Source organism: Notothenia coriiceps, unplaced genomic scaffold, assembly GCF_000735185.1.
Source record: "Notothenia coriiceps isolate Sejong01 unplaced genomic scaffold, NC01 NC01_scaffold00024667, whole genome shotgun sequence".
NCBI lineage: Eukaryota > Metazoa > Chordata > Actinopteri > Perciformes > Nototheniidae > Notothenia > Notothenia coriiceps.
Genome location: NW_011357368.1, coordinates 3,353,636 through 3,366,451, shown reverse-complemented (window position 1 = coordinate 3,366,451; position 12,816 = coordinate 3,353,636). Strand labels below are relative to the sequence as shown.

The 12,816-nt window shown below is 40.4% G+C and overlaps 1 protein-coding gene across 1 annotated transcript in view; it reads right to left on the bottom strand.

Moving 5' to 3' along the window:
* Positions 1-11,327, bottom strand: part of LOC104955202 (protein tyrosine phosphatase receptor type G) — a 30,417-nt gene extending 19,090 nt beyond the window's left edge. Inside the window, exons 1-5 of the mRNA XM_010782452.1 lie at positions 11,232-11,327; positions 8,968-9,034; positions 6,613-6,770; positions 5,270-5,462; positions 778-962 (exon numbers count right to left, since the gene is read on the bottom strand). Of these exons, the coding sequence (XP_010780754.1) occupies positions 778-962; positions 5,270-5,462; positions 6,613-6,770; positions 8,968-9,034; positions 11,232-11,327 (699 nt within the window). The remainder of the gene's footprint in view (positions 1-777; positions 963-5,269; positions 5,463-6,612; positions 6,771-8,967; positions 9,035-11,231) is intronic.
* Between the last annotated feature and the right edge of the window lie 1,489 nt (positions 11,328-12,816).

Sequence of the window (12,816 nt, the reverse complement as noted above, 5' to 3'; positions counted from 1 at the left end):
AGAGGCAGTCATGCAGCTGGGGGTCAGTGGGCTTTAAAGGAGTTGCACAGCTTGGTGTCGGAATTTCCTCAAATGGAAGAATGTGTGACCAGGGTGAAGAGTGTGCGTGAAAAATGAACAGCCCTGTAGGTGTGACCTCCTGCAGATGGGAGGATATATGTCTGCCAGGCAGTGAATGTGCTGTTTGATAGATACAGAAATACATGAAGTGGTAACTCAAGGCACACAACAGAAGTGTGAGTGGTGTCAAAAACTTGACAAACACTGAGATCTAAAGAATTACACGAGCACAGTTGCCTGCGTAGGTTGCTAAAAGACGACAGTTTGTGTTCAAAGAGCAGCCTTTCAATGCCTGAAACAGATCTTTTTTTTTTCAAATGATAAGAAGTTTCCAAGATGTTAAAGTAAAAAAATAAATATTTGATTTATGTTGTTCTTGTCTGATTTACTTTTTGCTGTAAGTTCTGTTTGAGCCTATAATGTACTGACCTGAATCTCAGAGTAAAATATAAATAGATGGGAAAAGATTTAACTGAGACAAGGCCACTGGCGCATTGTCAACACATTACATATGTATCAGTTAGACTTGTCATTGTGTGTGACAGTCCTGTGCGTCTATTCTTAGACAGGTAAGTGACAGAGACAGTACAGGCCCTCATTTCATGCAACAGCCCTGAGCAGAGGACATCACAACATGTCACCTCCTATATACACTGGGCTGATCCAGCCTCATACATCAGATACTGTGAAAACCAATCAGGACATAATAATACACACCATACTCTGGTCCCCAGTGTTGGTGAAGGTCATTTCGTTAGCAACTTCACGTTTCACCCAGCTGTAGGAGACCATGTAACTGGTGATGGGGGGGTGGTAGACGGTCAGAGGGCGCTCCCAGGTCACCATTAGCGCAGTCTGGTTGAGCGGCTGGATCTTCATGTTCACCGGGGCACTGCTGCACACTGTAAGTCCAGAAAGTAGAAGGGAGTGGGATGAAGAAGCAGCACAAAACTGTCACTTTCCACAATCTTCTTTAAGGCTGTTTCAGGATTACTGCTTGACCATATGTATTTGTGCCCATTTGTGGTTGCCTTTTTACAAGCCTATTATTACTGTCTGCTGCTTACTTGACTGAAAGCCATCACTTGAGGAACTTCTACAAGTGCACAATAATATAGTAACTCATTGTCAAAAAATGACTCCTGGAGGTTTAACTTGGGTCACGTACAAAACGAGTGTCGGTGCAGATTGTCATTATGGACATTTGTGTCATTTGTATGCCACAGCACGGCAAGAGATTCCATTTAGAATACTAAACAGCTGGGTGTAGTGCTAAACATGTGGTAGAGATAATAGTCCAACTTCCTGTCCATATGTAATTTGCAAGTTCCTGTCTGTGCAACATTAAACAGGATGCACAAAGGGATGAATATAAAAAGTAAGTAAGTCAGCCTCAAGGTGGCAGTGTAGACTGCAGATTGGATATTTACACATGGATCAGTCGGTATGAGTAAGGGACAATCTGGACATGCTATTCAGCACATCAGGGCAACAGCAATCATGAACCAGTGTCAGCTGATTATATGCACACAGGGTTTCTGTCAAATTGAAATTGTCACCACAGTTTTTTCCATTTACAAAGTGAAGCTATGGTGCAAATTATGCACCATGACATGTGAAAGGGAGACAGTGTGGGAGGAAATCAGTCAGAGGTACACAGGGGAAAAACACACACACACAATAGCAAAAATATCTTGGGGTGTTGATGAGGTGTGACAGGTGTGAAATGCATTATAACCCGTCGGATGTTCGTTGTCAACTTCAGTAGCTCAAAAACAGATATTTTAATGACAGCTGAAGACATCATCATGGTTCTACTGCCTGCATCATTACCATCATGTCAGCCACCATCCTTTTCACAATCAACACTAGAACACCGGCAACGATAATATCGACAGTAGGCGTGGATCTAAAGTACAAGATAAATATCTTATCAACACATATGGGGCAGCTTGAAATAGAACACGGCTGTGATTCTTGTTTGTATTTGTATTTTGTTAAACCTCTTTTGTACGCAATAATTGGGGCCACTTTTTTACATTTGGTTTACTGGTGAGCAAGCATGGAATGCTGTATTAATGAAAAAATCATTGATCTAAGGTAAGTGTTCATTTTATGAAAACCTTTTAATAAAATGACAGTTTGGCTGCGAAATGAATAGGTGCTGCAAAAAATTGTATGCAAATGGATTTGTCCTTTTATCTCAGATTCAACTGAAAAGAAAAACTTCAACTGAGACACAGTGCGATTTGAATGAATAGTTACTAATGTTTCATCACTGGCACAATTACTTAACATGGTCTCTACTGAAAAATCCTAGGAATTTTCAGACTCACTGTAACATCCAAAAATCAGCCTCATATTGGTTTCTCAGTCCACAATGGCACTCAGACAGAACACACATCTTCGACAGATCCTACATTAAAGTTGTCTACAAACAGCAGTAAAACTGATATCTCCTAACCAAGCTGTAGAATATATTGCAAAAAACAAACATTTAATTGAAAAACCTGATAAAGACGAATTGAACATTCATTCTATTTTATTTTATTTACAGGAAATGTAAATTATGTATGTCATCCAAGGGCTTAATAACAACACTAACCACAGTACTTAAAATTAATATTTTATCATAATGTGTGACTTGCTACAGCTACTGCCAAACTTTAACAGCAGAGAGAAATAAACTGACAAACAGTAAGATAACTCATTGCTTTATGATTTGTTTACACATATATACACTTTTATACATGTGTAAATCCACTGGTATTGGTAAAGCATGATATGGTTTTCAATGTACTCAGTAAAAAGAAAGCAGGTTCAAGGCTTTTTCACTGTTTACTGAAAGGTTTTAGATACAACACTTTTTCAGCTAATTCATGGTCAAAATAAAGGTCTGTTGCAGCCCTATGGACCATATCACCATTGACTAAATATCACAGTGCTAGAGTAATAAAGCAAACACTGTCCATTATACCACGGCAATATTACTTACCTATATGGTGCGTCAGAGCTATGCATCGCTAACAGGTCAACAACTTTGATGGCTGTGAAAACCAAATTGATGGAACATTCAGTCAAGGTATGGCCCTGGCTCTCAGAACATTTATAAGCAAAGCCATCCTTTACTGTGCACAGATAAATATCCAACCTTACACAACCTTGACAGATGCCACCCCTGAAGATAGGACTGACAGTGTTAACTCCCAGCGCCTCCTATAAAGTATGGATTCTTACATTTCAGTACAGTCAAATAGAAATGCACACAAAGAAAAGGAGCAAGGGGAGGGGGAAGTGAAGAAAAAATGGAGAGGCACTGGTCCACATTCATTCTGCCTCCTGACATAATGCCACAAAAGCAATTTCACAACTTAATTTGTATGGGTCTATTTTAGCTGTGCCACATATTAATGATGATTGCTGATCGGCCTTGTGAGAGTGCTCCAACTTCATCACAAGCATTCCCAATCAATTCTCCCCATCAGACACCAACAACACCACTTTAAGGCGCAGCAGCCTTTCTCATTAGTCTCCATATTTCCTGTACTGTTCGGTTAAAGCAAGCCACGCAAGATGCACACATAAAAGAGAGAAGAACACAAATACACTAATCATGCCCTGCATGAGGTCTGATCTTTGTATTAACATGTTCTTTGATATAACAATGACTTGTAACAATGATAAATGACATGTGTATTATGATGAGACCAATCTTTTTCTAAAACCACAACAAATGTTCAACTATTGATGTGGTGATTTTAAGCAGAATTAGCTCTGTAAGAAAAAGCCCCAACTAAAAATAATGACTTGCTTAGTCCTTGTTAATTTACTGACCTACTGATTAGAGCCAAGTCTGAATTGGTCTCTGTGCTGAGCTTAGCTAGTTAAGCTTCCTGAACATTGCTCCCAAACACAATCAATATTCTCAATTATTATTTTCACCAGAAAAAAAAAGGTAGGTTGGAAGATAAATTATGATCCTTAATGTCATTTACGTAGAGGTTGCAGATTTATATGGGACATGAGAAAATAAACAATTTCTGCGACAAATCCCACAAGGACTCAATATGCCCAATTTACTAGCCCTATGCAATTCATACTGTACACCCAGGGGTCTTGTGATAATCCTTTCATTCTTCATTAGTAAGGAGACATTACTTGATAGCTTGGGCAACAGTTTGACTGATTCAGTGGTCCTTTCCTCAAACAGTGATATAGTAGGAGTTACAGCATAAATGGTCATTTAAAGGGTTAGTTTAGTTCTAAAAAACAAGCAAATACGTTTAAGGAATGGATTAAAAAAGGTTGATTTGCTTGAACTAGCAGATGCAAGCATGTCAGGCTGACTAGCTTAGCAAATGCAAGTACCATAGCCCTTCCTAGGCCAAGAGTCAGCATATCCTTTTTCTTTATCATACTAATAACACTCCCACTTCTGTTAAATGCAGAGGTCACATTTCACTGTATGTGCTGTGTGTATGTATGTGTGACAATTAAAGAGGGTTTCATCATCCAATTCTATTTCATCCTCCAATTCTATATTTATTTCCCTTTCCTATGCACGTACCATTAACTGGTCAGGATGCTGTGTTTTGCATGAAACATCCAGCTAAAGCCTCAGCCTCTTACCACGATATCATGTAGACATCGCATCTATATTAAACACCCCTTGAGGGTTGTCATTTTAATACCAGTCAGCTGGAAACCTCAAAAAGACAGGCAACATTTTTAAATGGCTCATGAAGCTAATGTTACTATACAGCTAACAAACCCTTCCAGGGACAGTTGACATTTCAATCAAGAAAATCAATGTTCAATCGGCTAGAAGTGAGTCTGCTTTTGTTTGCCAATGTCTAAAATCCAGGACACATTGTTTAGAAAACAATAACAAAACAAAAACCATTATCATTGTAAACTACATATCTGCTTTGTGCAACATGAAAGGCATGTGCAACAGGATTCAGGGTACAAGTTTGTAAATTGCCAAAAAATGATCAGGTAGCTTTTGAATGGGATTCGACATAAGCGGATCTCTGATATAACTGCAGTTTACACAGTAATGAACTAATACTAACCGCTTACCTTAACTAAAAATGTAGGCAATTTGTTGTTTAGGAAGAAATTCACAGGATTGTAATCATTGGCAAAATCAGTGGTGCTGTGGTTAAAAAAACTGGGGGAATGTGATACAATGGAGGACAAAGCTTACCTCTTGAAGCCTCAGTGCTGTGAGGACTATTCAGGACATCGGTTAAATCTCTCTGCCATGCGTCCTTTACAGCCGACTTAAAGACTTTCCTATCATCCAGGTCCTGCAGGGGCCGGAAGTTGTTCCTCAGGTACTCGACAGACTTGACGTGGTCTTGTTGCTCTGTTGTAAAGATGGAGTAAAAGGCCTCCAGCTAGAGGGAAAGAAACAGAGAATAGCTATTGAAGCAACATTTAAGTGATAGTGTTACTATGGGTGTGTGTGTGGGGGGGGGGTGTGTGTGTGTGTGTGTGTGTGTGTGCGCGTGCGTGCGTGTTTTGAATAAAATATATATCATGCAGGACTGCATTTTTAGCCACTTGCCAGCAGCTGACTGTTCACAACTGCTGCAGAGTATTTCCAAGAAACATCCACACCACAGGCAGCAGCAGGCACAGAGCTCAATCATCATCCTGGCTACCTACTGGGCTGTAACTTCTCAATGGGGCAAATTTGTGGCCATTGATTGCCATGAATGATCTCCTGCCGCGCGCTGTAATGACTACATATTACAGATACTGGGGAATCAATGTGTCCTATGCGTGCTTGGTGAAATAAATTACAGGTTCATAAAAGACTATCTGTAAGCGTCACAAACATTGTGGCGCTGGTCAATATTCCTGCAGCAGATGTCATTTTTGAACAAAAGATTTGTCCTCTTGCAAGTTAATAGAAATTCCACTGAGCCCTGCACATTTCTACCGCACAGAACGCTCTAGAGAATACGCAGCTGAGTTACCCAAGAATTGTATGTATAAAAGATGCAGCAATGTACTGTGTATGGGATCAGCAAAAAGCATGGGGCATGATTTGGCATATATTATCTCTCAAAATCACAAAACCAGGTGGAGTTAAACTGCTGTAAAGCATATAGCCGAGTCCTGTAAAATGCTTCATTTTGCACTCAACATATGTAAAAGATGTACTGCGCTAATTTAAATTAATGATCATTTCTGTACTTGACCAATTTTAATTGTGTTATTAGCAGCCTCCGTGTGCAGCAGTATTATATTTAAGACGCTATAGGCTCAGACCAACAGCATAGTATATGCATGAAAGTGATCACACACTATCATTCCAAGGCGAGTAATTGGCTCGCCGTCCCTGCTTACTCATCCACTATATGATCAGCTATGGTTTCATATGCAGAGGAGTTGGGGAGGAACGAGGGAAAACGGAAAGAAGGAGGAGAGGTAGATGAGGGGAGAAATTGCTTGTGCGGTGAAAACTTGGTACAGCAATGATCCAGTGACTGTGTGCAAATGAAGAATGTCTTGGCATGTATGTGTGGGGAGCTAACACACCTGTGTGTGGGACAGATACACAGGCCTGGAGAAGATGATCCACTCCACCACCTTGATGCAGGGCGGGGTGGTCAGAGAGCCGGTGTATCGGTAGTAATTGTCCACGGACGACGGCAGCAGATCCCTCAGGACGAACGACCTGAGGTTTGTTTCCTTTTCTGGGTAGAGCATGGGATCAAAATGTGTCAGGGTACAAAAATAGAACATTCTTACCATCCATAATAACTTTACTGAAAACCCTGCATATCTACAGTTACATTTAGTCCAATGTTAAAATATATTTGTTTATTTCATTTCGCCCCCACCCTTTCCTGAACCTCCACTAGTGTAATTATGGTGACAGCAGTTGTCACTTATTATCACTCTGGCCAAATCTCTTTACACAAATATCTCCCTTTGGTCCTCCATAGAAAGGAGCAACGGGAGAGGAGTCAGATAAAATGGCCTGCTCTGACAGCTGATCCGTGGCTGGGTGGTTGCCTACTCTACGTGTAACAACTGTCACATGGGCTGCAGGGATTAAGACTGATCCAAATGATTACCGGCTCAGTTCTGTCCTCCGTGATCAGAACCACGCAAAGCTGTGTAAAGAAAAACAAAACAGAACAGCAGGAAGATCCTTTTATCCCCTGCAATTACGCTGTGTGGGTTATGCTAGTGGGCTTGTTATTCGCTTGAATTATGACATGAAAAACGCAAAAAAAGCGGAATTTATGTCAAATACAATCTCTCACAGCTCATGAACTTGTCTAAAACAGCAGAAGCTCGGGGTGATAGGACTGATATGACTACAGAGGCACTGGAAGCCTCGCCCCCATGCCTCATCTGTACTCAAAGTCAAATTCAGTATTCACAGCCTTTCTTCTCCCCGTCTTCAGACAGTGTACGTGCCCTATCGCTCATGGGCCGCCGAGATGCTGATGGATGGATGACTGTGGGATAACGAGCTAGCGGAAAACCAACCAACCTAACAGGGGAGGAGGCGAGGAGCATTTAGCAGCCAGCAGGAAGACAGTCCACAAACCACCACACCCACACTGAGCTCTCTCTCAGCCGGAAAATGAGATACTGCGGTATTAGCACGAACATCTGTGAAAGGGTTAGCCACTTTACAAGGCTGATGGAGATTCATAAAATGTCTTTGTACAATTACGTGTTTTGGCAACCTGTCTTAAATCAAGGTTGTGTAGCAAAAAAAAGCATACATACCCGTATGGAAAGGAAACCAGAGGGAAAATGGTTTCCCAGCTGATAATGGAGCAACCAGAAAATAGGCCATTTTCCTTACTGCAATTACTTCAATGGAATTTTGAGTGCAGAACATTCACTGAAAAAAGCGATCCATTTTCAGATTCTGGAGCAAATTCACAAGCTTTTAAAAAAACTCTACAGTGGTCTCTAAGTGAGCTTCCCCCCCCGACATGTTCTTTTATTGTCCTGCTCAGTCAGAAGGTTTTTTTTGATCAACGCAAAAGTCAAAACCGAACCCATTAAATACCAAATAACATCAAATACCCATCTCCAGGAAAGTACAGAGTGTGAAATTGAAATTAAAAACGGCTCATGAAGCCCAGCACTAGTGTGAAAACAGCAATAACTCTATGCTCCTATATATCTTCGTCCAGTTACATGTCCTTGTCACTGTGTGCTTATGCTCACATAAAGACCATCAGGGGCAGGTTGTAAAAGAAGCCATACGTGTCTGTGTAAACAGAGTTGCTGTGTCCTAAGAGGCAGTGAAGGATTACAAAGTCACATTGAAACATCTGTTTATGGTCTGCATAAGTCACGGATGCAGTAAACGCAGCATAGCAGCCAGAAATTTAAGAAAACATGCCATGAACAGACATTAACAGTTTAAGTGTGAGTTTTAGCCTACGCAGGAGCCAGTTCAATCCATGAACATGTATTTCTGAGTCAGAATAAGAGTGTTGTATAGTTGAGGCTCAGATGTAATTGAACTGCTCTTTCTCTGCAAGTGAAGCTCCTCGGAGGTCTCCTGCTGTGGAGCTGTGCTACCAAGGGAGAGGCGGTATCTTGCAAATGTTTCTTCCTTTTGAAGTTAAACTCTCCTCATATCTTGTGTTTAGATTCCAATGTGTTTGTTTGTTCTTCTGATGAAGACCAATGCTGATAGGAAGAGCATTCATGTTTGTTCTAAAAGGTAAGGGGAGGAGCACAATGTCTTCACTATCACTGGGAATGTACCTCTAGGATCAAGCCAAACAGCAAAGTCAGAGGGATTTTGTAAGGACAATAGCTTTTGCAAATACCAAATTAACCACATTTTCTAAATTGTGTTCCATGTGGAGGAAAAAAACAATCAGTGTACAAAAAAACATTTCCATTCCTTACCGTGATGCACTACTCCTTTCAATCCCTGGATGATGGGTTCTACAGCTGGATTGTCTTTTTGCCCCAGCTGCAGGAAATGGCCAGAGACAAGAGATTACAAAAGGGATTACAAGATCCAAACAATAATCTCACATAATGACTAAAGACAATCAATGTGAACAAAATACAGGGAGTGGACACAATGAGGGCAACATCTCTACAAACAAAATATAAGCCAGCAGCATCTAATACCATCTATTGGTATTATGAAGTCTATGACTTTCATTTTAGTACGATTTTGAAAGTGCACATCAAAGATGATTGTTGTTTCTGGGGTTCTACTCACGACTACACAGTACTGTATTGCGTAACTTATAAATGGTATTTACAACCAAACCTTGATTATCAATATTGGTGGTTCTTTGGGGGAAAGTGTGATTCAATTTTCCATTATATATGTATTTTTTATTACATTACATTTTTGTGAGCACTTTTTCTCATTTTATGAGCTTTGAAAGATATCCTTTAGCAGGAGGTATTCAGTAAACGTATGAGGCCGTTTGGCCCTAAGCTTTAGCGTCTCCAGAGAACCAACACCAGTGTTGATTCCCTCCTTATCTATTAGGCCTACAGCTAATTCTTTGAAATGATTGAAGACTGGCAAATGTTGTTCAGCCCCACATTCTGCAATATTCCCAAACGTCCTAGTTAAGAGACAGGACTGGGCAAAACAGTGTTGGGATGAGGGGACCAATCTTCTCTTGCTCAACATTAATTCAGGTCAGTCAGAGGAGAATAATTGTGTGGAACTGAATGCTGAATGTGGATAATATGCACACCTCAGAGGCCATTAATAGGCCTTTGGGGAGACAAGGAAGAACTCTGCTCATTGATTAGAAATGGTGAATCTGAGCCAATGTGTGTGTGTCCGCTTTAAAAACTCTTGCACTGTAAACTGCTGTTCAGCGGATTGTGTATGGTGGTGCTAATTGCAGTAAGCAATAGGGCTGTCAGGACCCAGCGGAGGCATTTAGGTCCTCGTACACACACGGTTTATCAGTGTCTGAGAGTAGACCTACATTACAAACACCTGTGTCCCCATTCCAGCCTCGCTCTTCTCTGACCCTTGTCTATATACTATTAAGCTGAAAGTTAGCCTGCATTGATCGCCTGACATCAATCGTAAAGATACTGCTAATAGAAACTAAGAGCACCACATGTGCTGCTGGTCTATGCTTTTTCACGGTTCATAAATCTTTGAAGTGTTTTAACTGTTAACAGAAATTAGGACCATTCTTGTCCATTAAGAGCTTATGTGTGCAGACCTTCAGGGGACAATTTGTAGTATCTGGGTTAGCAATCTGCAATGTGCTACAGTAAATAGAAAAATAATCGGCTACTAGGTGAAGATAAACTCTCCTATCCCAACACAGGTGCCAAAAAACAATACTAATGATTAGATAAAATGTATTGACCTCCAAAGCGAATTACCAACTCGGTCCTTTACTTAATTGGAATTATACAGGTACAAATATCCCCCTAGAGTCAAAATTGCCTCATCAAATGTCCTTTTTCCATCTTTTATTTGACAATAGCTCTTATTTTCTTAGCACAATTTCCACCGCTGCATTTCTGTTTTCTTTCATTTTGGGATATTTATTTAACCATCCACTTGGTTTCTATTGTTCATAGTTTAAAGTAATCACAATGTATGTAAGTAACGCAAATAAATGCTTTTGATAAAACTAATATTGATATAAAGGATACATCTTTAAAAATAGGCAAAGTGAGTCTCCAGCAACTCAGGTTGCTCTGTAAGGCTGAACTTAGGCACAACTTACAACAATACTGCTAACATGCTGATATTAGGCATGTTCTCTCTCTTAGTCTAGCATGTTGGCATGCTAACATTTACAAATAAGCAGGAACAACAAGTAGAGCTGAGGCTGATGGGAATGTCATTTGTTGTGCAGGTTTTGTTTGAATGATGGTGGCGCTAGAAGAAAAAGTCAGCGGATAACCAAAGTAAATTCATTCTAAAGGCGGCATGGATGTGTGTACCACATTTATAGTAAACCATGTAGCTAGCTAGCATAGCCACAGAGATATTTCTGGCAGGATCAAAGAAGTGGGCTGACCAACAGACTGACCCTCGTCATCCCTAGAAACATGCCACTAGCATTGATAAAAATGTCTCTGTTCAAGGGAACTACAAGTGCAACCGTGTAGTCTCAGTTTTCTTCAGATTACATTTGTCTTGACCTTCAGAGCTGGTGATTCCTTACCTCAAAGAAGACGGACATGGCAGCAATGATGCGTCTTTCCTTGATGGCAGCGCTGAGGCTGTCAAAGTCATCCGAATTGTAAAGGTAAATCTGCATCTAGGATGGGAAAGACAGAGCATAAACAGCTTGAGGAGTGGACAAGGAGAACCGACACTGCTCTCATCCATCACTTGGACACACTGTGAGGAGCTGATGAAAAGCTGTTTTGAGGGGCATAAAAGAGGGTGTATTCATCAGTCCTATAAATCTCCCATAATCTGTGTCATTCCTTTTTGTGTTCTGCCACTCCTGGGGATGCTTGAGAAATACAGCATCCCATTCCTCAGGGCGACTGTCCTCACAGAGACAAGTCACAAGCTGAGAGGAAGAACTGGAGGAATATGCACTTTCCTTGTGTGCTGAGATCTAACAGAATGGTATGCTTATAATCCTTGACTCAAATTACTTCAAATCACCCACAACATTGATTCTGATTTCACAACAAAGCTTAAGTTGTGAGAATATAACGCAAAAACAACATGCAGAGAATACATGATATACCTTTGATGACTGTGGTTTCCAATAAAAAATTGTTTTCAGTCCTTTCATTTCAAAGCAGACATATTATGGTAGTGCTGATCAAAATCAGCAAATTATTCTAAAAGTAGCAATTGGAGCTGCCCATCATCTCGCTTACCCGAGTCTCTTTAAAATGAAAACCCTTTCATGCAACTGAACCAAGTTAATTGGCAATAAAAAAAGGTCCTAGATGTTGATTTAATTAAAGGGCATGCTTTCCTTTTTTCATCTTTCAAAAGGGATATTACATGGAAAATAAGCAGCCACCATTGACTGTGCTAAAAACAGATGTATAAATAAGGATACATAAACAAGCTTATAAATAAGGACACATCCAGTAATGTGTACCAATAGCCTGAAAATGACTGAATCCAGATAGTTTAAGGTAATCAGTTTTCTTCGGACTTCCTTTAACTGCGGCTTTTAATGGAACTAATTAGTTGTGTGAGAGCTCCGCAAGAAAGAGCTCTGGCCATTCATCACCCTTCAGATGTTATTAACTACATTACCCAATTAAGCTGACCCCCTTAGGCTCACTGACACTGGCTCATGTGACCTGCTCTTATTAACAGCACACTGGAAAACGTGATATTGTCAAACACTTGCATAGCAGGCAGCCAATAAAAATAAATGTTGCCGTAAGCGATTTGAATCAATTGATTGCACGCTTCGTTTCTCTGTACGTCTTCGGGCTCTGGCACAAAACCCCCTTGTTGGAGTAGACTTGATTCACATACACAGATATTTTTGGAAATTGTTGATTTTAAGCAGGACAGACAGGTGGTCTGACCGACATTTAAGCTCACTGAAGATAACACATAAACATTCATACATGCTTGTTTTTGTCAGTACAATATTTACTGGACTGTTGTACAGAGAAATATGTTAAGACGAGGAACGAATGAGGTAAGTCTAAATAACCAACAGCTGGCAAGAAATCAGAGGCAACCGGAGACTGAAATTATAAACAAAACATTATTTGAGCTTTATGATTCACCTCCAGTTTTCTCTGTAGAGCAGATGGTCC